General features: G+C 37.8%; 1 protein-coding gene across 2 annotated transcripts in view; it reads left to right on the top strand.

Annotated features, from left to right (window-relative positions):
* jing (AE binding protein 2 jing) overlaps nt 1–5,868 on the top strand; it is a 145,965-nt gene extending 140,097 nt beyond the window's left edge. For both annotated transcript variants that reach the window (XM_083133810.1, XM_083133811.1), the window contains exon 7: nt 397–5,868. In XM_083133810.1, the coding sequence (XP_082989936.1) occupies nt 397–547 (151 nt within the window). In that variant the 3' untranslated portion in view covers nt 548–5,868. The remainder of the gene's footprint in view (nt 1–396) is intronic.
* The last annotated feature ends 20,227 nt before the right edge of the window (nt 5,869–26,095 follow it).

The raw sequence follows: 26,095 nt of genomic DNA, 5'->3' as shown, positions 1-26,095 counted from the left end.
CCAATCTGGGAACATTTGCTAATATTTGTGGGAGCTGTGGAGTCAAATTTTGACCCTTCAAGGGACAAGGTTTATGTTGAATATCTTTTCAGTTTGCAGTTTTTTTTAAGAGTAATATTAAGCAAAATTTAGTTGTTACTAATGCATTTGTGCATTCACAACAAATTTTAAAGATTTGAGTTTTTGTTATAAGTTTACTTTATGCAGCGAAAGGCTAATCGGAACTAGTCGGATCCCAACAACTATGTGCCTCCAGCAGGAATTGAACCTGCTTGATTTAAGGTGATGAGGTTTCCACTACACAATTGGAGTGGCCCGGAACAAATTTTAAGTTAAAAAAGTCATTTTGTATTGTTCGTGGATGCAGCACATTAATTCCGTGCATATTCTTTCCAGATTGCCAGATGAGTGGGTCGGCGTAAATGAAGCCTGTAGGAAACGAAACATTCCAATTCACAACCTGCCTGCATCGTCACTCACCTCCCTCCAGGCTGCGACATTCGGGACCCGACAGTCGAAACACCAGCGCAAGACGAAGCCGTCATGACGTTAGACTGAGCACTTGGAAAGACAGACAAGTAGATCACTGCCACGATCTCTGGTTTCTCAGGAGAAGAGATCTCTACTTGGACGTTGGATGATGTAAGATAGCTGCATTGTACATAGTTGGTTACCCCCATCTGTCCCCTCAAACAACCAGCAACCCAAACACTGCCACGTGGCTTGATCTGGAATGGGCACGGGTTTCTTGTCGCATGTGACACAACCCCTTGTTCAGTTCAATATCAGTTCGTTCAAAAGAATGGGAAAAAATGTATTTTGGTTGTACATATTGCAACTTCAAAGGTATTCTGTTTTCCTTAATTTTTTAAGTTTTTTAAAGAAAAAGTTTGGTTTGTTCAGCTAGTGATAATTGCTATATATAAATATATAAAATGAATATATGTATATGGAGAAATGACAAAGCCTGGCGTGGAAGCCAAAAAAATTTAGTGCATTAATGTTATATCTCAGTAACCCGTCACTGCCGAATTTTAACCTGCCACACTATTTGTGAATACTGAGGAGTTTAAATGTTTTTTTTTTCCAAAAAAAAAGAGAATCACTGCCATTTCTAGCATGTACTTGTTGCCAGGACTCCAATCGTGAACACTGGTTGCAGGTTTCACTTCTGTACTGTGCCATACTGGTGTCATGCTTTTCTCGTGTGGTGTGTGACCAAAACAAAAAAAAAAATGAAAGAAAAATGAAAAATCTTGGTGGCTCAAAGAAGTCAGCACACTTGATCTCCTTTTTTTTTTTTTTGCATTATGTCAACGTCTTCTTTACTGATGTGTTGCAAAAAGTCGCTGCTCATTGTTCTCCCGAGTGAATAAGTTATAGTGCCACGTCAGTAACGGAGATTACCTCGCTCATCTGGCTAGTCACAACAATGGAGGTTCACTCTAAAGCAGCAAACGGCAGTGTTGCAACCTCAGCAAACGGCAGTGTTGCAACCTGCCTGGTTCTCAGATGACCCTCAGCATTTTTTTATAATTATTATTATGATAATGCATTATTTTAGAGTGGGCCTTCATACAGTTCGCAATGCAGTATTCAGTTTTCCTTTTTTTGCATTTGTTTGTGAGACAAGCACTGTTCGGTGAAGCTATGTTCTATTAACTGTGTGGAGCGGTGGTGGTACGTCTTTTTTTTATATATATATATAGAAGTGATGAGCATTGTATAGCAGTGAAGAAGGACAGTGCACTGAGAAGAATGTACATGTAGTTTTTATGAAGTGTAAAGTTGAGCCGTATTTATGACTTAAGAACGCTATTTAAGAAAAAAAAAAATGGGACGTGTGGTGTTAGTTTAGCTTGTTTGGTGACAAGCTGTGTAAAAGTGAAAAAAAATTAGTACCAAACTATGTTTTCTAACGATTTGTATGCCAGTTTTATATTTTGTTCGCTTTGCCAGTGTCTTTTGTTCGGTAACTCCTGATCACTTTCGCGGTGACGTGGGCGTATCTCAGTTTATTTCTCTCCTCCCCTCCCCCTCGCGTAAGGGTTGGTACGGATCGGCAGAGAAATGTCTGGCAGCTCGTAGCACTGGCTGTATATATTATTTTAGAGGCTACTCTCTAGTGCCTTTCTTCACTAACGTAAAACGTAGGTTAGAGAAGAAGTAGAGTGACATATCGAATGATTTAGTTCCCTCGCCCCCCCCCCCCCTTCTTTATTCCTGTTTATTTAAGATGGCGCAACCTCTGTCCTCGGCCTCCTCTGTAAATTATATCTATTTTATGAACGACGTCGTAGGAGGAGACTGGGGGACATTGTTACTAGAAGTCTTATTTGGGTGTTCTAGCAAGGTTTTTGTGGAATTTGTGATCCATGTTGACAAGTTTTATATAAGCAAGGGCTTTCTAGTTTTCTTAAGAATATCTCTTGTCTGGTTTTTACACGGCAAAGGCTTTCGGATGTAATTGGTAGTCGCGGCCATCTGTGGTTGACTGTTTAAACTCTCAATGGGAAAATTATAATTTTTTTTTTTGTTACTTGGGTGCCCCTCTCTAGTTTATACTCTTCGGGATTAATCTCTCTTGCTTTCTTCAAGAGCATCTGCTTTAATTTTTTGACAAGAATATGATTGTGAGAAAATGCACTCGTTTTTCTTGGTGTCTCGTCATGCTTCATGCAAGTGAAGAGTATTGATCGCTGCATATCTATTCCATATCTCCAATTGTATTACTTTGTCATTCAGTAAGATGCAATGGAAATGCAACTTTCCTTTGTTGGGCAAGACTAATACGATATGTGTGCGCTTTGTGAGACCATCAGAAACTCTGGGAGTTTCTGCTACAGATTTGGTATTCCAAAAGAAATCTGAAGACATTGCAGTTTCAGTTTTAGCATGAAATCTTAGCCTGGTACCTTGAAGTTTGAGGTAGTATAATTTTTCTTGTATGTACGCATTGCTTGTTTCTCCTGTAGTTTACAGCTGCTGCAAGCATAAAAACCCAGTTTTTATTATGATGTTTCGGGATAACACACGCTCCCTTCATCATTATTTTTAGTTTGATTAAAAGGTACTGTATCTTTATCCCAAAACGTCACAACTGTTTTTTTATGCTCGTAACAGCCATAAGCTACAGGAGAAGTAAGTGTGAGTAGGTTGACAAAGTTCTGTGAATTGAGCACTTATTAACCCTTAAAAACATTCCAAATTAACGTTAGTGCTGTGTTTGTTCTGTTTGTGACAAAGATGTGTTTTGGTTCGGAAAGTGGAACAATATCACAGTTAAGGTAAAATTGTAGATAAAAGCTTGAAAGAGAAAACTGGCTGGGTTCACTATGTATGAACACTAGTTTACCTGTGCCATACAAGAAACTTACTTATCTTAAGGGGGTGAGCTCAAAGCACATATTTAAGATGAATGTATAATGCGGGAAAATGTAAAATCGGGGTTTCACTTCATGGAAAAATTGGGAACATAACTTATTTTCAGTTTTTGGTAACAGTATTTACAGTTGATCGATCGAAAAGCAAGATGCTGTGGGCCTGAAAACCCCTTTCCCTCTGTAAGCTAGGGTTAAAGTTATCAAAAGTATATTTGAAATTATCCTCACTTACTTTTGCAATCCAAGTTAGGTTAATTCAAATGGAACATTAAGAGCACCAGTAAATCCCCAAACACAGTCCATTAAATAGCTTGTAACAATTCAATACACTAAATAAAGCTTGTTTTTTTGCAATGTCAGTAAAATGTGGAAGCAAGAGAGATGGTTGGTTATGATAATGCGTCACACAAGCATTTTCCCCCCAACTATCATATTTCACTGCATATTGTCACAGATTTTATGCCTTTTATTATTCTAAAAAAAATGGGATGCAACTATTATGCAAACTTATATATATATATTTAATTGTGTCAGCACTTAAAAAAGGTTTTATTACCAAACTGTCTTTGGTCCAAGATAAGGATGCACTGAATACTTGTGAATATAGTGCAAATTGATACTAATCATTTCTTCATGACAGTTAGCAAACATTTTTCTGGTCTGAAAAAAGTTAGCACATTAGTGGTTACTGATTTGTGCAGTATGGTAAAAAAAAAAAAATAGACGAGAAAATTTACTGGGGTGTTGCAAAGTACGGACTTAACAAAAAATTTAATCTGTGCCCAAAGATTCTTCGCCGCTATCATTGGTTTCGTTATCTGACGTCACGATTACACCATGAACAGATACTAATCAATTTTTGGAAAACTGGACGCGATGATTATGTGGTGAAATATGGTATTAGAGTTTGGTGTTGTTTCGTAATCAATTCTTTTGTGCAGGTTTCCAATTACTGAGCACAACAGTAATAGCAATCACAGATGGGAGTTGGGCCAACGGTGGAAGGAGCAGCTCGCATAGGAAGTTGCAATTTTGGAGAAAGTTTGAAAATCTATGCATAAAATCTTTAGAAAACTAGAAAGCCTTAAGATTACAAAGGGGAAGAGTTGAGTAGCAGGCGTCCCCCTTTTTTTAACTTATGGCCGCTGCTCTCATTGTAAATGTACATAAATGTACTATAGCAAATATATATATAAAAAAATAAATATATATATCACACATGCATTGTGTGTACAGTTGTATGTAGACAAAAAAAAAGTAGGTTATTTTTGTTAGTGTAACCATTACTTTTTCTCTTCTCGCATTGGAACAGTTGTGTTCAAAATTTTGTGTCCCTTCCCGTCCCACGCACTCTTTTTCTTCTCTCGTACCTTCTTTTTGTGCTTCATGGAAGAATATTTGTAGGTGTCTGCAAATTGTGTTTTATGGTTTGTTGGAAAAAATTGTTTTAGTGTGTGTAAAGGTTCTGTAAAGATGCACTTGCGTTGGACAGCGTGTGTGTTCGCACGACAGGTCTTTTTATTCGACCTGCGTCGGAAGGATTTACAATAGCTCGGTTTGTGCGACTACTTTTTCCCCTTTGAAATCGCGGAAAATATAAGCAAGAGAGGTTTGGCTCGGAAAGACGTTGGAGATATCCACTCAGGGCATACAAAAATAAATTATCAACTTGAATTCTGAGCGTTACTTGCACATTGTCATTTTTTAAATTATTTTTTATTGCCTTAGAACAATGCTGAAGCGTGAACGATTATGCTATGTTTCACTTTGTTGGTGTTTTTTTATTTATCTGAGTAGCCACCGTGACTAAAAATAAATATTGTTTTGTTCACTTGGGAAAAAAATTGTAAGACGTATGAGTGTGTGTGTGTGTGTTTTTTTTTCTAAGTATTGTGTTGACATGGTGGCATTTTAAAGGTTATATGTCATGTACAATTGTTTAATGACTGAAAAGTTGTTGTAAGTAAACATTTTTTTGCACTGTTCATTTTTTAAAGAAACTGAATTGCTGTTACCTGTTTTGATATTTGATTTTTTTTGTGAGGCATCTTACGTGCCTTTGACAAACACGGAAAAATGAAAATAAGTAATAAATGAGAAATTTGCAAAGAGGTCGCTATTGCCTACCTCACAACTTATTTGGCAGGGATTACGATGTAATATAAAGCTGCCCTACCTTTCTCCGCTTGTCTCTTGTCCTTCCTGTTTGTAAACAACAACAAAAGTCTGTAAGGAGAAAAAGACTACAATTGTGTTCTTAAAATGAGAGTAAATGCACATGTTTGTTTCGTAATTTCATCCTTGCTTTGTTTACTCTGTGCCAACAAATATATGCAGTGGATACAGCAGGACAACCATACTCGTTCTTTGATCTATTTCTTTAAATGTGTGTGTGTGAATGAATGCATACTGTGTGGAAGAGCTACTGTTGATTGTCCTGCGTGACTGTCTTCTGTTACTTAAGAGAAAAATACAGGCAAATTATCTTACAAAATGTGTTTTTCATTTGACTTTTTTTTCGTTCCTCAAGTTTGTGCATTTGCAACACTTGTTAAACAAGAGTACACTGAAACCCTTATTTCTGAGGCAGATACCACTGTGAATCGATTCCCACCAATATCGATGCTTGAAAATTGTAAGAATTAAAAGTTTTTCAAAGTGCACGGCGATTCATAATTCCCTCTGGCTTTTGAAACGTTTATAGTACAAGAACTCGAAATAGTGCTGAGCCAGTACCGATGTATTGGTATCGGAAAGTATTGGTTGGAATTTATTTACCAATACCTACCGATACTTTTAAATGCCACGCGACACTTTTGTGGAGTTGATTTATCCTGGAAATTGTGCAAAATTCGAAGTTTTTTTTCATTTTGCACCAGTTTTCTGTGAAAAAAAAACTAATTTTGTAATAACATAACATGTAATTAATAATTTGATGTAATTCTTGAACAGTTAAAGCAAAAGTGGCGTGTAGTGGTAACGTCGTCACCTTGTAATCAAGGGGTCCCGGGTCAGATACCCGGTGGAGACACATGGCACAGTGGTTCGGATCCCACTTTAAACTGTAGGTCCAGTCCTGATTAGCCTTCCTGTGCATAAAGTGGACTTAAAACAACCAATGAATCATAAAGCAAAAGTGTTGGCAAATTTATGCATATAATTAGTGAAATACTTATCAAATATTAATCAATATTTTGAACAACTTCCAAATATTTCAAGTATCGGTATCTGTGGAAATCGGTTCAAACTGGTATCGGCTAAGTCCTAACTATAACGTGCAGCAAAAAGGTGCATATCAGTACATAAAGATCTCTCCAACTTTGTCACTTACCGTCAAGAGGCATGGTGTGCATGTTACTCGTGTTACCGCAGGTAACAGCAAAATATGAAGAATTAAAAAGTTGTTAAAATTAACCAATAGCGTTGCCGTCGAGTAGATATTGCAGAGGACATTTTTTTCTGCAGCTGACTGAAGCGAACAGGGAGATCATTCCGCTGAAGAGGTAAGAAGACGATTGTTGGCCAATGCAAAGTAAGAGTGGGGGATGACTTCGGGACAGTGCGCTATGGGGCTATTCATATGCCTGTTCAGGGTCCCAGTTACCGGTCAGGTCTGCCGATATATATGCCAGTGTTGTCACATCTGATTGGCAGAAAAGAGCTAAATCCCGCCTAAAATAGGGATACTATTTCTGTGAAGCAACTAGAGGTAGACTGCAAAGTCAAAGCTGGCTTGAACTACAACTGAGACCGGTTAGGAACTAGACGAAAATATAGTTTCTTGGTGCGATTCGTGATTTGGACATACCTTGCTCCAAAGTACTAAGTTGGCAACAGTAATATGTACAGCTGGAGTTCCCTTTCACAATTTGACTCGCTGGAGGAGTGGAATTCTGTCGTCTGCTCACTGCACAAACCTCAAACTGGCCCGAGAAATGTCGTTCTTCTAGGAGTGTTTGTGACTAAATCACTGATTGGATTGAAAAAGAAGAAGAAAAAAAAAACTAAATGAAGAAAAATCTAGGTCGAAGGCATGTTTTTTTTTTTGCAGGCGGTGCTGGTAGATGATAACGTCTAGCAGAATAATTGTCGTTTTTATGATGGCCCGTAACACGCACGCCACTGCTTACCTTACAGGTGCTCTGTATGTGCACACCTGGTGACATGGCAGACATCAATGCTGAAATGGAAGTTCCTGTCCCGCACGTGTGTCAGCTGACGGTACTGTCCAGGCTGTTTTTTATATTTCGTATGAATCACCGTTGTACCATCGCAACAGACTCACATTTAGCAAATTCTAAGATGCAGCATGCTTTGTGTTCACCAGTGCATGCCAGGTTTTGTTAATTGCATTATACTGCCACCTATCAGCTAAATCCCCAATTATGTGATGAAGCCTATTACGAGTGCAAACTTGCAGAGATTCTTTGTGCTGATAATGCACCTTTTTGCTGTGTGACAATTCTTGTACTATAAACGTTCTAAACCCTAGAGGGAATTATGAATCACCCTGTATTTATTAATATGCCTACAATTTTAATGTACAATAAAATACCAGAAAATGCACAAAAATTATATATAAAATTATCAAAATGCTTTTTTACAACAAACTTGTTCATTTTACCAACCTTCATTGTAATGCACCACTAACACAGGTACGTTGTCTAAACAACAAGTTACAACAAAGATTTGAGCAATGAGAAGCTTGTTTCCACCTCTACAGATACTAGAGAGAATACCTGAAGTCTGCCATGTTACCAGCTTACAAATTCCCTGGTAATTCTCCAGACAAAATATAAGCAATTCAACATACCATATTTTCTAAGTCGCATATCACTTTTATCACTATGTATGTGTGTTCCATAGAAAAGGATATGCTAGATTTCCTGGAACCAAAGTTGTTAAATTTTCATCCTAGCAAGAAAAGTAAATTGACTGAAACATGTAAGAAGTGTCCCTTCTCTGTGAAAACATAATCACAAATGCAATATCCTGCAAAACTGACCAAATATGGCCCATCAAGAATGCTTTGTTTTGTTATAGAACCCATTTGGTATTTTGAAAGAAAGTTGCACATGCATTGATTTTCCCCACCCGTATTTATTAATATTAATTAGCGAGTATTTCACTTCAATTATGAGCATCAATTTGCCAGTGTTATGCTTAAAAATACTCGAGAATTTGTCAGAATAGAATACCTGTCATAAATCACAAAATGATGTTTTTTCACACAAAAATGGTGCAAAATAAAATGAAACTGAATTTTGAATCACTTTCAGCATAATTAGGCTCTGCAAAAGTTGTGTGCGGCATTTTTGCTAACCCCACAAAGACCAATCCTCGGTAAAGTATCGGCCGGTATCGGTAAATACAATCCAACACACACACATTAGAATGGTTGGTCCCTAATTTATATCTTTTTGCTCCTAATGAAGCAATTTTTTTCCAAATTGTAAGCTTTTTGGATGGACACCTTTGAAAAGCATCATATTGATGTTTCACTGTAGATGAATGTACAATCACTGGTACTTTTTCGTGTGAGAACCAGAGGGACGCGGTTTTCACTTTTGTTTATATTGGTCCCGCTTCCAGCTGGCAACTGGCAAACAACGATCAGTTAAAGTTTCTTTGACATCGGACATTTTTGATTCTCAAGACACCAGATGCTGTTAGTGGGACGAAACAGTTGAGCATCTGATACACCATATGTTGCCAAACGTACTGTTAAGAGAGAGAGAGTTATCCCTACAACGATATCGCCAGTACTAGAAATCAACAGGGGTTATTGGTACAACTCGTGGTCCTGCACAAGAAAGTTTCCGAAATGACCACCCACAGGCCAGCATGTAATGTTGCTGCATGAGAGTGGTGTTACCCCTACAGCTTTTGCAACTGAGAGTGTTGCCACCCATCGAACCACACATCACCGAAGATGATTGGGGGACAGAAAGAGCTGCAAAGGTCAGCTGCCAGCTGGAAATACAATCAGTATAACATACCTCCTCTTAGAGTTTTCTATTTGGAGTCTGATTATCTCAATTTGTTCTCGTTAGCTTATCTCCAATTTACTGATTTTTGTTTTTGGTCTGATTCATTTCTTCTCTCTCCTGTGAATTTGATAAATTGAAGTTGCGTCCATCTGGTTCTCGCATGACGATTTGTTGAAAGTAAATGGAGTGATTACAACCCAGAAGTGTCCGTGACTGTACCTACTATGGAGTATGGGAAAAGTGATTTCTTAAGACTCCACAGTCCATTATGAATGTAGTACTTGCAGCATGTTAAGTGCAGAACAAAACTGTTTCATATGTAAAAAAAAAAATAGCCAGGTGTTTTAAATGTGGCCCATGGGTACTCATTATAATATGTTTCTTTGTTAACTGAATATACATTTTCAGCCACTGAACAGATTTTTGTACACATTAAACATAACGTCACTGATTGAATGAAACTAAAAAGTTAAAAAACACGCAAATATAAAGTATGAAAATGTGTTTTCAACATGTAAGAAAAAATGTTTAAAACACTTGTCTTTTAAACTTGCCAACCGTACTTTGTCAGCAACCGCATTGGTTCCGTAACAATGGGCCAAACAAAAGGTGGTGCAACCGACAGGAATTACACCAGTCGCTGATTGATCATCTCAACCAATTGTGGGAATGACATTGAGAAGGGAACTACATGCTATGGACATCCAAATCATTGTAGTACAGAGGAGGTCCCTGCTAACAGTGGTTCACAAAGCGGTGCATTAAACACTGAAACTTCATTCTGGAGGACTGGAAACTTGTAATATGGTCTGTTGAATCTTGTTTGTTGTTTCAGCACTCTTTTAAGCATTGGTTGTTATGGCTGAAGGAAGTAATAGGATCGGCCACACGGACTGACTAGCCTGCGGATGCTGAATGTCTGCCGCATTCCGTAAGCATCGCCCATAGCGGACAAAGTGCGGAACGAAGACTGGGCTCACTGCTATTTCTATTGCGTCTTATGGTATCATCCACACGAGCGGAATGTCTGCTGGTCTGAATGATCACTAAATGTGCATTGTTTCACACCACGTGGTGCTGAGTTCTAGAGTTGTGTTTCTGATAAACATTGTTTTTGCAAGTGAAGATCTAGATATAGATAAATTAGACAGAAGTATTTATTATGGAAGTGGAAAGGAGGCCATGTATTTGGGATATTCGCTGTGAGGAATATAAAGACAGAAACAGAAAAGATTCGGCGTGGAATGAAATTTGCTGTACTTTGTTACCAAACTTTGCAGAGCTTTCAGTAGTTGTAGTACAACGAACCACTCATCATTGGTTTATTCACACGTACATGCTTCTCGTCTATTGCTCCTATTCAGTGTGGAAAATTAGTACGATTTTCGAAGCCGTGTGCAATATTCTTCCTCCTATCTTCCGTTGGTTGAGGTGAGGCAAGCACTGGTTCTGTAGAGTGTCCCATATTGCACGACAAACTGTTCTGACAACCTCACTGACCGTAGATTTGCCAATTCTATAGGTATAGTGCAACTCAATAAGGTAGCAACCAGTTTCATTCCAGGAACATTTTTCACCCGCATCAATTTTAATACAGTCCAGGAACATTTTTTTCAGATGCAGAGAGGAAATCTGTTTATTGGTAAGTCATGAGTCATGCACGAGAGCTTTTTCATAACACACGGCATGCAAACACATTAATCCGGATGAGTAATTAAAAAACAGGTTACTAATAAATATCTCAAAATACACTGACATAAAAACCATCCCCATCTCCCAAAATGGGAAGGGGCTCAACTTTTTTGTTTTGGTGAAAATATGATTTTTAAAATGTTTACTTTCCTCACCAAAATATAATTGGCTGTCACTTGAATAAAAGTTAAGTATTTTCAGTTTCCGCTGAGTGTCAGCATTTTCTCTGCATTACCTTACGGACACAATGCGGAAAGAATGCTTAGAATGCACTTTTTAAGCATTCTTTCCGCCCGTGTGGACCGGCTGTTAACCCTTCGTGTGGTTTGCTGTTGCTGTTGTGTAGATATTTGCAATATTTTTGTGACTACGTAAGCCTGTTAAACTATTATGAATATATGGATCACAAGAACTGCAAACCACATGACTTTTCACGTGAATTTGAAGGAAAACTAACCATATGTAATTTTTGAGATTTTGGAATGTCTTAGCAGATTTCCAATTGCAGAGGAAAATTCGAAAAGAGCTGTCGTGGCAGCAGCCAATGATCCAGCCAAGCCTTAAGTTTTCTTGTCTTGTCTAATTTGCGAAAACCTGCATTTTTTCTATCCTTATGTGTTTGCATATTGGTATAATATAAATTTCCCTCCCTCAAAGGTAATGATGCTTGGTATGTTTTTAATTGTCTTGTTGTTATTACTTCCATGAGATAGTTATAATTTTTTCTTTGTTATTAAATTTTAAAAGAAATTCAATAAACCTAATATAAATATATTAATAACTTACGTTTAGCGAGTAAGTTATTAATATATTTATATTAAAATTGTGAGTAATTCGCACAACTTTCATCATGAATTCGTGCAATAAACCTATAATAAAGCCTGGAAATATGAAAAAATGTTAATTTTTGCAATTTTACAATATTTATTTTGCCTTTTTCAGTGCAAAACTATTGTAGCACAAAACCCATTCAAATATATTGATTATAACTTGTATTTTCAGCCAAGAAATTAGCATATTTAAAGAAAATGCTGATAAAGCGAAAGATAAAATTTTGTTTTACTCATTATACCTTCCATACTGAGAAAAATTAAGAACGTAACGTATCCAAATATTCTGTCTCATTGCATGTAATAATTTACCATTTCATAAATAATAAAAACTGCAAACACATTTGTAGTGCCTCTCTGAGGGTATGGAGGTAACATTGTTTTGTATCCAGATTTCATGCCCAGAGCAGGCACACACTGGTTTAAACTGTAGGTTGAGTCCGAATTAGCCTATCTGTATGTGGTCGAAGTAAATTTGTGGTGTAGGTATTATGATGAATGCAGAGTTCTCCCTCGAGTTTCTCAGCTGAAAGGACATGGAGGGAAACCATGCCCTGTCAATATCTATAGCTGATAAGACTGGTATACCTGAAACCATGGCCTTGGTTGAACCAGTGCAGCAGCTAATGGACTGTAGGCAAGGATTTGATTGATTGAGTTTGTGATTTTAATTCCACTTGATGCACAGTGTGGCTTCACCAGGTATCGAACCCAGGACACCTTGATTGCCAGGCTTCGACGTTACCGCTACGCCATCGGGGAGGCTCCTGTAGGCAAGGTGTCAAGTTTCATGAAATGGAAAAAAAAAATCTTCATGCCTTCTTTTTGTTGAAAGTCTCCGAGTTGCAGTTGAGGGAGCTGTTTCCAGTCTGCATGATCTGTTCGAAGAATGAAGAGGCACTTCGATTTTTCTAAGACTAAATATTGCTATTTAAAACTTGTGAAAGCTGGATATTGAATGATCTATGACTGCTAGACTCGCTGTCCCTCAGAATTTAGAATTGGGAAACATTTCTGAATAACATAATGTCGAACATGTAAAACGTAGATTCTGAATTTGTAGGCACTAAAAGTAGAAAAACCTCACATTCAAATTCTCAATCAAAGTTTACTACCTCCATGACATTTTATAGCTGTCAATTCATAATGCATGCAGAGGATTGTACATTTTTTGCGTTAGCAGAAATAGTGTTATATAATTATACATTATTCATTTTCAAAGGAGAAAATCTTTAAAATTATCTGTTCTCACCTCAAATATACGAGTTATAGTGTAGATCAACAATTGCTCTAGTCATATTTCTTTTTATACTCTGGAAAAATGCTCGTAACTTCTCAAGCAGCTACTGAAGTGTATATCTATTAACAAATCTTAACCTGAAAACCAGTGACCAATAAAATAAAAGGGAAAAGATTATATTTTATTATTTTGTGTTGCTTTTCTGCCACTTGGGCTAATAGCGATGATGCGCAGGCTGAATGAGACTCGACCCTGTGGTAGGGTCCGGATCAATGTAAATATGGTCGAGGAAGTTCCATAAATTCTATTCCGTTCCAAGTGTGTGTTGTTTCATTTCAATACGGAACTTGGACAGTATTTATATTGACCCAGAAAGAAGGTTGCTGGACCATATTTAAATTGATCCGGAAGAAAGTTTCCTGGACCGAACTGAAATACTTTGCAGATAAAAAGGTTCTTCACGGTCCAGAACCTATTTACGCTAGCCGATTTTCTCTTTTGGACTGGAATTGAATTTTTTTTTAAAATTCTGGACCTTTTAGAACCTTGTCCTGTGGATCGACTGTTCAACACTCTTGACCCCAAGAGCGTCTAAGGTATACAAGCAGTGATAGTTGCGCTATCTCCAGGCACAGGTCAATTTGTATTAAGTTGACACTAATCATGTACATTGACGAAGGTGTCAAGGTTTTGATCACATTTTACTCTTTGTTTATTGAAGATTTATTACAAGTTCTGTTCGTGTGAATCGGCCTGTAAAAAAACCTGAACAAACAAAACACACCTTTTATTATATTTGTACCCTGTACCAGGTAACTGTAGACCAGGCGAACAAGAACAAGTCACTGCGCAAGTAGTGACGCGAGACGGCTCCACCAATGAACAGTGAGAGAAACGGGATTGCGTAATGGGCGACGGGAGTTACCCGCTTTCCCTGATTCGATCTGCCAGCGTTGCAAACTTTTGAAAGCGACAATACCGTACGCACGTGGCAAACGGACAGTATTTTTTTTTGTCTTCAGGTCCGTACGATTGGTTTAAGAATTTCTTAGGGAAATATTAGGGATATAACAGCAAGTGCGTCCGTATACATACCATGAAATTTCCGTACATGAACGGTCAGGACCGTACGGTTGGAAACGCTGCGATTTCACCACTCGATTTCCCTCCTTTGCCGCTATGCGCGACCCTGCTTTACAGTTAGCTGGGACAGAGTTATAGAAGACTATTTTGTCTCTCCCGTTCGGAATTATTGCCTTGTAGACCAACAGCATGTGGCACCAAGTTTCTCATAATTTCTCCTGAGAAACGCTTGATAGTTCATTTTTTCCCCGTTACATACACACATGGAGGCATGACATTTGAATGTCAATACAATTATTGTAGGTTTGTTTTTTAAAGCTGTTTATTAAGAAATTCATTTGAATTTAAAAGTGCAGGCTTTTGAAATATAATGATATGTAGAAATCAGTTAATCAAATAAGGGCTGTTTACCATAGAGGGTTGATGTTTGAGTTTTTAAGTCCACTTTATGCACAAATATGCTAATCGGGACTGAACCTGCAGTTTAAATTACTATCCGAACCAATATGTGCCTCTATTGGGTAACGAACCTGGGACCCCTTGATTACAAGGCAACACCGTTACAGCTATAGCATGGAGGCCCTGTTCATATCTGATTTATTCCGGATGGAGCAGCAAGGACTTCCACAGCAAATAAAATATTGCCATCCCATCTTGATACAAACTCGATTAGATCTGGTCAGACCATAGACTCGCCAAGTGAATATATTCGGGCAAACTTTATTTCTTTTTTCCATTTAAATATGGACACAGAGTCTCCATATGCTTTCAACAGATTCATAAGTATGATCTTCTATTTTATTGTCCTTTGTGTCAAGAGTAGCCTATAACCCCCGCCCCCCCCCCCCCCCAGTTGGATGAAGGGCATAGTAACTAGAAACTACAGATGTTGCAAAGATCAAGAAAACTACACTCCCACCAATTGAGGACTAAAAGTGGTAAACATTGTAAGTGCTAAAAGCTAAAGTGTTGGGAAATCGCATCGTTCAGCACATCAGTCCGTAAGAACGTTCACACTACTGACCTCTTATACGCCCTTTGAACTACTTAGAGGGCTACCAGCCACATTTCACGTTTACCACATTATAAAGCATGGCACATTTCACAGTTTAACGTGGAAAACGGTGTTTGAATTATTGTGGCACTTACAGCGTTTACCAATTTTAGTCTTCAATTACAAACATAAAAATGAAATTAGTCACAGTTCAATTCCAGGAACAGTCGCAGCAGCACTGTGGTAGTTTTTGTTGGTAATCTTTTGATACCTTATCTTCGTCAATCTGTGTGTGCCTACGTCTTGAGTGATATTTGTTTTGGGGAGGGGGTGGAAGGTAAAGATAAAGTTCCCCGTGCATGTAGCACCGCGCCATGAAGGCACATTGGGATGCGGGGGGTAGGGCCCCACACATTCTCGATCTCTGCCATTTTGGAGGTTATGTGTTCAGCGCCACGCTCCGGCCGCCTTTACCCCCTCCCCCAGGTTGCCCCCAGGTACCCATTGATTTGAGGCTGGGTGAGCCCCAGAGCCGCTTTATACGGGGACTCACCCGGGAATCGAACCCTGGTCTCCAGCGTGTCAGACCACCGTGCGGTGAGGGTGTAAAGGGGCATTCCCCCCACCCCTCTGGTTGAAACTATTGACCCCTTTGGGAGATATATGCTTCCAAAAAAAATTATGGAATCTCCCCTTCCGACTTAGAAATATTTAAAGTACTACACTCGTGTGTGCTAATCTCCGTCCACTGTAAGAATGAAGTAATCTTGTGCGATTTTACTTGTGAAATTCTGGCATTGACTCATTTTTAGAGTAAGTACATGAAATAATTGATTGATTGATTGATTTAGTTTCATTTTACTTCGCGCTTTGTGCCTCTTGGCTAATTTGCGAAGATGGGGATGAGTGATGAAATGATGAAATTGATGAATGGACATTCACAAACAACCAAGCCCGACCGGGATTCGAACCCGGGACCCTTGGCGTCGCAGCGCGATGTGCTAATCACTCGGCTACATGCAATAAGTCCCCACCTTGTTTCAGTACAGAAGGTTAGGTAAATTTCATTCCTTTGTCAAACACACTATATTCTTATGCTTTGGAACAGCTCCCATCGGAAATAGATTTTATCTTGGGCTATGTACAACTGTTTACATCCACTCCATACTTGGTGGATCGATGATAGAAATTGTAATATCGAAGGTGTGAAAAAAAATTGCTTCAACAATGAATAAGAGGCGATAATGTAGTTACCACTGATGCCATAGTTGTGTAATGTCAAGTCTGTACTCTGAGCATTTAGGTATTGAATTTAATATCTTGGGTGTCTAGAATAATTACTATCATCTCAAAAGTTGCCTGCATTTTATGGTCGAGGAACATCAACAGAAAAGGCATTTTAAGGCAAATCCTCAGGCTACCTATGAAATATGTTATTGCATGAAATTCTTAAATCGAGTTCAGAGCATTCAATGTTTCTCAAAAGTTGGTCCTACTCAGCTTTTTGCTTTGGGAGGGACTACTGCACACATTCTAAGAAAACCTCAACTCTTGCACAAAAGCTGAACTCCGAACTGGTAACACTGCGAAAATGACCAAATTTCTATCGCTTGTTCAACTCAATGATTGATGGCCGCGTGCACCAACGCCGATTATTTCGAAGTTCAGATGAACGAGATCAATTTTAATCCACTCTAAATGAACGTGGTTTAAAGATTTGCATTGCAGCAACGAAAATCCACGTTCACGAGATTTCGTTCAACTGATCCGAGATTAATTTGTATTCTCTACCTGATTGGTTGGCTGAAACAAATTACAATCAAGAACCGCATAGAGTAGAGTAATGTGTTAAAGTATCAACATGTAGGAGAAGAAAGTAATTCGGGTCGCAAACTTATCTGAATTTGAGAAATGTACTAATCAACCTTGTCGACGAGTACAAGGATGTAGCAGGGTGTAAAGAAATAATAACCTTAAAAAGAACTGACGGCGCAAGACAAAAGGATAAGGAGAAAGCATGGAACCTTCTTCTACGGGACTTTAATGCCTTACGAAATGCATTCGATTTTGAGAGAACAGCGTATGCTGAACCTCGCCCGCTCAATAAAGATATAGTATTATTACTGTACTGTGGTAAGTATTTAGTATTTGAATTTTTCATTTCTTAATTCTTATATATTTATATTGTTGTGTGCTTCTCCGTACAATTCAGCTATTTTAGTTACAGATTGTTTAAATCTATCTTGTAGATTTTTTTATTTTTGCTATTTGTTTAACAAAGTCTGCATTGATTTCGTCTTTACCAACAGCAACTAGAACATCACTAAGTTCTTCAAATGACCAGTTTAGTTTGTTTGCAAGTTGTGTAAATATCCAGTAACATGTATTTTCGTAAATTTATACAATCATATTTCCAACACCATGTAGCAATATCGTAACATTGCTCTGTTCTAATCTACCTTGCACTTGCACGTAATATACGACATTTATTCTTATATATGTTTTGTGTTCTGGGATAGAAATTACAGTATTTAGAAACATTACGGCTTTGCACCACAGAACCACAAATTATTATTATTATTTTGGCAGTTTTTAGTTTACACAGTTATCGAATTATCAGCATTGTACATCCAACATCTCTAGCGTTTGCACGCCCTCGACATCACTTTCCGCTCTTTTTATATTAAAAAACAACTGCCTGCAGTCGAAGCGTCAGTATCGTGAACCAAGATCCGACACCAAAACGGTGGCGAATGGCCGATCAGTTTTGATGTTCCTAGATCGCGATCAAGTGTTTAACCGTCTTCGTGCAATGGAATTTTCCAGTGATCCTTTCCCGATCCGAGTTTAAAATTTGATCTTCGTTCGTGCACACGGCCATGAGTGCGGCGAAAAATATTATCTACCTATAAGGAATAAAAAAGCTGACGAAATCAACTGGCCGCAGGTTTTCGTAGTTTATGGACGCTAAACTGGGAGCTTTTTGAAAAACCTCTGCAACCTCAATGTTGTAAACAAGTAAACAATGGGTAAAAATGTAAAAAAAAGGTAAAGTGCTCACCATGCCATGAAGTAACAACAAGTGTGTCTTGTCAACATTGTCCACTTACTCAACAATGGGCTGGTTTAAAATAGAACTTCAGACGCGAAGTAGGATGCAATTGTTTTGAAGGTTAATTAACTGTTTTCCGAATGATTTTTCATGGCGTTTGCTCCACAGTTAGGAAATGGTATATAGTGCTTTCAATTTTCTTTGAGATGGATAAAAATAGGGGAAAGTCTTGCAGTACCGACCACCTTAAGTATTTTGATTATAACTTTTGTTAAAGTGAAAGAACTGTGAATTTCAAAGCAATTTTCTATTCTTCCAGAATTCCTTTGCTATAAGAAAGCTATTATATGTTTTATATTTACTTATAAATAGCTGCATATTGAGAAAAATAAAAATGTATTATTTTCGACAGACTGAAAAATGTCGTCCAGTACCGACCACCAAATATGGACGACAGTTAAATACAAAACAATTATTAAAATCAATAAAACAAGAAACCATTTACATTAGTAATGTCTGCCCAATTCTAATAACTATATTTTGTAATACTGTGATATGCAATACTTAAATTGATGAGGTAGCTTTAGATGCTCTGCCAAATCATATGCGAATTTTAGGAATTCCTTCATCTACAGCCGCCTTCATAACTGCTTCCGCCCAATTTCCTATTTTCCTCTCCTTCGGTGTTGCCATTTTCCTCTGTAATGATAAAAAAGGATCTGATCACTATCTTCAAATTAGACCACATTTTCTTCTACAGTTAATATTGGTCGGTACTGGACGACACACTTGTTGTTACCTGCAGGGGATGGCACACTATGTAGTGAATATATTACATATTTTTTACCATAAACATTAACCTAACACATGTACCTTTCACAGGCATTGCAAAATACATGATGGACTTACCTTAGAAAGCACCAATGGTATCATAAAGATAACTTTTCTCACTCAAAATATCGTGAAACTTACTCAACGCGTCGCAGTTCCCTAACTACTGGACAAAAAACATCGCGCCCGAACTATGTGAGGTGTGACTACAGTATCCCTCCGTGTCACTGTAGTCATAGGCGTAGCTACGGGGTGTGCCGGGTGTGCCTAGGCACACCCTAATTGGCTTCTTTATCGAAGAGAATTAAAGACAGATATTTCAATAAGAGAGAAAATAAGCAGCAGTTTGTAAGAAGTTGAAAATGTCATTACTTGGTACAAACGTGTGCATTATCGCTGATGAAACGAGTGTCTATAGATTTTCGATTTTTTGATGTCATTGAAGAAAGATGATATTTACTGAATTACACTCTGTACTACAGCGCTTTTCTTCTATACCTGTCACAAGCTGCATGTGTGAGAGAGCTTTCTCCAAGCTTACCCAAGTTAAAACTAAATTAAGAGCAACTCAGAAGCAGGATAGATTGGAAGCCCTGCTCTTGCTATTTGTGGAACAGGAAAAAGCTTAGTCTATTGATGTAAATGAAGTTATTGATGAGTTTAAGAACATTGTACATTTTGACAGACGTCTCTTGTTATAGATGACTTGTATTTTGATGTATTTGTTTGCATTTATGAACATTTTGTGTGTGTAATTTCTATGCAATTTGATTTTTTCTACTACATACCCAGTCAACACACTAACGTTGCCACAACGTTGTATGAATGTTGTATTTATGATGAATGTTGTATGTAGGGGAACAACGTTGTGATAACGTTGCCACAACGTTGTATTTATGATGAATGTTGTATGTAGGGGAACAACGTTGTGATAACGTTGCATCAACGTTGCAAAAAAACATTCCACTGAATATGCTTTAGTTTGGATGATCACCACCATGAGCGCCACAAGCGTCAGATCGGAGTGTTTTGTTTAATCTGAATTTGTGTGTGCACTGACCACCAAACCTTATATTTCCTACAGCGTACACTAGATGGCAGCGTGACTCAAATGCAAAACAAACATAAGTTTTAGTAACACAAATAAGGATACTTTCGATTGTAATTAGTGAAAAAATGTGTTTTATTATCCTTCGAAAGATGTGTGAATATTGAAGTTGTAAGGAAGATCAGAAAATGAAATGTGTTGAATACAAGTGAAACTCCCATGATAAATATTTTTATTCCAGACTATATAATCAGGAGGTAAGTACTCCAAAAAGAAACTGATTACCAGGTGTAGTTAGAGGTTGGTCAATTCATCACAATCTCCAGACTAACAATTGCCTATTTTAGTGGAGCAGGTAAAGTTTTTATAATATGTAAAGAGAAACTGTGATGTTACAAACATGAGTTTTTCCTGTTACGCATATGTATTATATACAAAAATGGCTTGGCAAGATTGCTAATAGCTTACCATGCGAAATAACCATATTTTAAATATGCATTGTTATATTCATAAATTACACAGGCAGCAAGGTAATGTTGCAAAAAAGTTGTGGCAACGTTAACCCCTGACATACATAATGCTACATAATGTTCAGTATATGTTGTGACAACGTTGTCAACCAACGTTGCAGCAACGTTGAAAAAAATGACCCTGAAACGTTGACACAACGTTTTCACAACGTTGTATCAACATACATTCAACGTTGTAACAACGTTAGGTATGTTAGGGGCTAACGTTGCCACAACGTTGTGGCAACATTACCTTGTTGACTGGGTATATTCAGAAATTTCCAACACTGTCATTTAGTGAATTTATATTCCTTTACAAACATCAGTGCAGTTAAAGAACCAAGTGATTGTGTTGCAAAATATGCTATTAAAAAGGTACAAGACTTCATTTATTTTCTTTGTGCACACCCAAATATAAAGTTCTAGCTACGCCTATGACTGTAGTACACTGCTTTCTATCAGCGGAAGTGAGAACTCTAAGACGGTCAGTACTGTAAGACTTTCCCCATATTTTCTGTTGCCAGGGATATATAAAATCCCTGGCATCCCGCCTGTTAATTCGCACACTGGTGCTACTGCTCCCTATCAGGAAATTCAGCTCGTTGAAAAGGATCCCCTTTTAACTAAGATATCAAATTTTGAGAGATTCATCTAAACAATTTTTTTTGATAATCGGCCTCAATGCCTAGGCTGCGGGGGTGTAAATATTACTATAGGACCAAAATGACCATGGCAGTTGAAACAAAATCAGAAGTGGGAACACGAATATTTTGCAGCAGAGAACTGGTGGAGGCGTAGATAAAAATCCGCGCAGCTCTTTACACAGAACATGACACCAATTTTCTGTTCCGACTGTACCTGTCTCTTGGGTGCTTGAGGATGGTTTAGCAATAGCCGGGAAAACCCAGCATCAATAGGATTTCTAACATTTTTCTGAAAGCGAAGGGTGTGGCGCATTCCTTTCGTGTATTTGCGTCTAGCCTTCGGCCGTCCACGTGCTCCAACAGTTTGCAGTTGTGCAGAATGGCTATGCAATACGGTGGGAGGAAGCAAGAGATAACAGTACAAGCGTTGAGGTACCTCCTCCTCAATCAAGAACGTGGCAACATCGGAAAATGTTGGAGGTGCGGCATCAGAGGTCAGTCACTGACCAGGAATGTAGTTCATAGTCCTCTCAAGAGATGGCGCAGTGAGCGTACCCGAGGAGAGCTTTCTGCCTGTGATCGCTCGTCGTGCTTCTTGGGCGCTTCTCTTGTTAGTTGCGCTCAATGTTGCCACATGAAGGAAAATTTCCCTAATTGCAGGGAAATTGAGGTAAAACTTTAGGCGAAATAGGAAAAGTGAAAATTTATGAAAAATGTTAAAATTGTAGGGAATTTTTGAAACAATAGTTCACTCACGCATCACATTTATCTCTTCGAATACTTTCGTCCTGTAAATTATTTCCATCAAAATAATAATAATTTGCACTGAGAAAAATTAGTATCTTAATCTTTAAAGTTATTATAATAACTGGTATAAACCTAACGAGATAACCATTCTCATAAATATTTCCATATTTTGTGTAGGTTATGTTCGTAAACAATTTGACATCAGTAATGTCTAATCTACATTTTCTGTCATTTCCGTTCATCAATCAATACAAACATTTCTTCATTTTTACTTTCTGTACTATAGTATAGTTAATAATAATAATAATAATAATAATAATTAAGTTTTATAACAGTAAATTTAATTCGTTCTAGTATGAAGGAAAAATTGGATTTTGAAAAGGGAAATTTTGTACATGGAAAAGAGAAATTCTATCCTCGTGTTCTGGCAATACTGGCTCCACTTTCAAATTCAACCGAATGGGATTACGTATGGCATTATAATTTCCAGAACTGTAGAAATTATCTCAATGAGGAATGCGGGGGGATTAGTCCCGACATACTGTCCCGAAAAAGTATCTTCAGGACAAACAATTGTCTCAAAATCTGGCGAGTAGTATTATTAACTTTCATGAAAATTATTCCTATTTAAATAAGTGGACGTAATTATAAAATCATTTTATATGCTCCTTTTAAAAAACAATCTAACTGTAGATGGAGCAGCTCCCTCTCAATAAAACAAGAATTATCCAAAAAAGTCTTGAAGTTTTCCTGGCGACAAATGATGGAAAGATTCTCTCGAGTTACAAAAAAATGCAGCAGTTATCTTTGACTTAAGGATGGAGCCGCTCAATGCACTTGTCGAAAAGAATTAGTAATAATGATACTTTTATTCATGGTGCAAAATCAATGAAGACTGGGGGAAAGAGGAATATCTCAATTTAAAAACACTCACACATACATATTTATTATATTGTTACGTATAAAAGTTAATTACTAAATATTATATATAGTATTAAATATATACAGTCCTGTTCAGATAAAGTGGCACATTCTTAAAATGTTCAACCCTATAAAGTGTGTAACTTTATGTTAACAGGAGTGTACAAGGAAATGAATTCATTTGTTATATACTGTATATATCAGATATTTTTAAAGTAGCAAACTAGTTCCTGTACCAACTGGCTCAAAATGTCGATAAATTACAAAATAGTTGAAATTGTTTAATTATGTTTTATTTTTACATTTTTTTTAGTTTCGTTAATATAAGTAAATTATACTTCATACTTATATTTGTCTTGCATTGTTGTTTTATTTTTAGTGTACATATTTTGTTATTGGTGCAACACTAACGAACAGACACACAGCTCTCTGCCTGCCCCGCTATGCGTGATTTGCGAGACACGTGGGAGGGAAATAATGGAAGTGGTAGAAGACAGAAGAGGAATCATAAGTGAGATAGAGCAACGAGTGGGGAGGTATTTGTGGGAAGTGAGGAAACGACCAGGAAAGGCGATAGCGGACAGCGAAAAGAACGAAGAAACCGCACAAAGTGACCCTAGCTTGTAATACGTGTACTGTGGATCCAGCATTGTGCAATATGTATGTGTCTTGTTTTTGTTTAGTTTTTCATATTATTCATACATGTGTCAAATGAAAAACCAATGTGAATCATCATGTAGTGCGTACAGCCGACGGCTCGCACAAGGAAATTCAAATAAATTCAAATTCAGACAGACATTATCCTTCGTTCTGTTGATGTGCTTTTTATTATTTCTTAGTATATTATATTTGAAGTTAATACTAATAGCTTGTCTTCGTTCTTACAACAAAAAACTCTCATCTCTGGAAATTTTGGTGGTGGTGATTTTTTACAAGATTGCTGTTGGAGGAAATCCCCCTCCCCTTCCCCCAAGATTTCGCAGCCTGTTTCTATTTCCTTGCTTGCCTGAAAAAATGTATTTCGTCCAGCCTTAAGCTCAGCTGAAATAAATTCTATTCTAACGTGACCAGATTTTCAAAACAACACTTTTCATATTTTCCTGAAGAAAAATCGGGACGGTAAAATGTACACATTTTAATACGAAAACGGTTTCTTTATAAATACTAATGTTTGATAACTCATTAAATACGTTTTAAGTCAATAATGTGTAAATAATTTACATAATATGGTGATATGCACTGCACTCCAACCAAGCACTCCAATCGCCGCCACTGATTAACATAAATTTCTGGCTGAAATTAAAATATATGTGTGAAATATATAACTTTAGATTGGCATTCATTTTCCAGGGATGCTGCCTCCCACCCCTTGCCCTCCCCCTGGACGTCCATGATGATATGTATTAAGTCTTCTACTCCAAAACAATGACCATACAGTGTACGAGGGTCACTATTTATATTTTGAGCCTTGGCAACACTGATTGAAGTTAGGCGCGATTTGACGTTTGCACGGAATCGTCTGGCATTATTGACCATAACGTACTTCAAATGTTTTGTCAATAGCTTCATTTGTGTGTTTATGTTGCCTTGGAGATTGCGCGACAACAATAAAATGGAATTAACTCGTGAACATTTTCGTGCGATGATTTTTTTACGATTTTCGACGTGGATTATCAAGACAAGAGTACTTCCACATTTGGCGATGAAGCTCCATCCTTTGCCACTGTGAAACGCTGGTATAACGAATTTAATCGTGGCCGCCATTCGCTCACCGACGAGATTCGCGGAGGTCGTCCAAAATCAGTTGTTGTTCAAGAAAACATTGATGCTGTGCAAAACCTAATACTGCAAGATCGTCATGTGACATACTGTGAGATTGAGGCAACCATAGGCATTAGTTCCACCAGCATATATAAAATATTACGTGATCATTTAGCTGTGACAAAGGTGTGTTCTCGTTGGATCCCACACAATTTGACAAAAACTCAAAAAGACGCTCGCGTCAATTGGTGCAAACAAATGCTCAATAAATACAATCGTGGTGCTTCAAAAGACGTATATAAGATTGTAACAGGTGACGAATCATGGATATATGCATATGAGCCGGAACGTAAACAGCAGTCGACTGTATGGGTGTTTCAAGATGAACCCAATCCAACAAAAGTTGTTCGCGCTCGAAGCACATCGAAACAAATGGTCGCCTGTTTTTTCGGAAAAACTGGTCATGTGGCAACTGTGCCTTTAGAGGAACGTAGAACGGTCAACTCTGAATGGTACACAACAATTTGTTTGCCAGAGGTCTTCGGTCAAATACGGAAAACAAACAAACGCCGTCGGATCATTCTTCATCAAGACAATGCCAGCTGTCACACATCTCGTCTAACAACCGACTTTACGAACAGTCAAAAAATCGAATTGATGGGTCATCCGCCGTACAGTCCTGATTTGGCACCCAATGACTTCTTCTTGTTCCCGAATGTCAAGAATAAATTGCGTGGACAACGATTTTCGTCGGCGGAAGACGCCGTTGATGCGTTCAAAAACCATATTATGGAGGTGTCTCAAGAAGATTGGAAAAACTGCTTTGACAAATGGTTCGAACGAATGCAAAAGTGTACTGACCATAAAGGAGAATACTTCTTAAAACAATAAAGAAGTTTTCAATGCCAAATTCCTGTTTTTTCATTGTTAGGCTCAAAATATATATAGTGACCCTCGTAAACATTCAGATACACGTTGCAGTCTTATTGAACTATGTGGTGAAATACAAAATAAAATGATCCTGCCCTTTAAACCACAATTTTTGAACCTTTTCAATGTAACTAATGGAGGCACAAAATACATAGTACATTATACCTTCCGTCTGCCGCAAGACAAAACGCGAAGAGCACAGAAACTGTGTCATCTTTAAAATCCCTTCTGCTGCACTATCCCCAACAACGAACTTTAAATTTTCTTCGTGCTATACATGTGACGTGGAACAAATACATAGAAAGAAAACCACTCTTCATGTTACAACTCGCATTAAATATTTTCCCGAGTACGACTTGGTGATACCTTGAAAGCAGCTGAAATTTTTGCTCCAGTACGAGGAAGAACAAGCAGGCGGATAATAAACCGTTTATCAACAA

The sequence above is a fragment of the Lepisma saccharinum genome, chromosome 13 (assembly GCF_977018435.1).
Source record: "Lepisma saccharinum chromosome 13, izLepSacc3.1, whole genome shotgun sequence".
Lineage (NCBI taxonomy): Eukaryota > Metazoa > Arthropoda > Insecta > Zygentoma > Lepismatidae > Lepisma > Lepisma saccharinum.
This window is presented reverse-complemented; position numbering and strand designations above follow the sequence as displayed.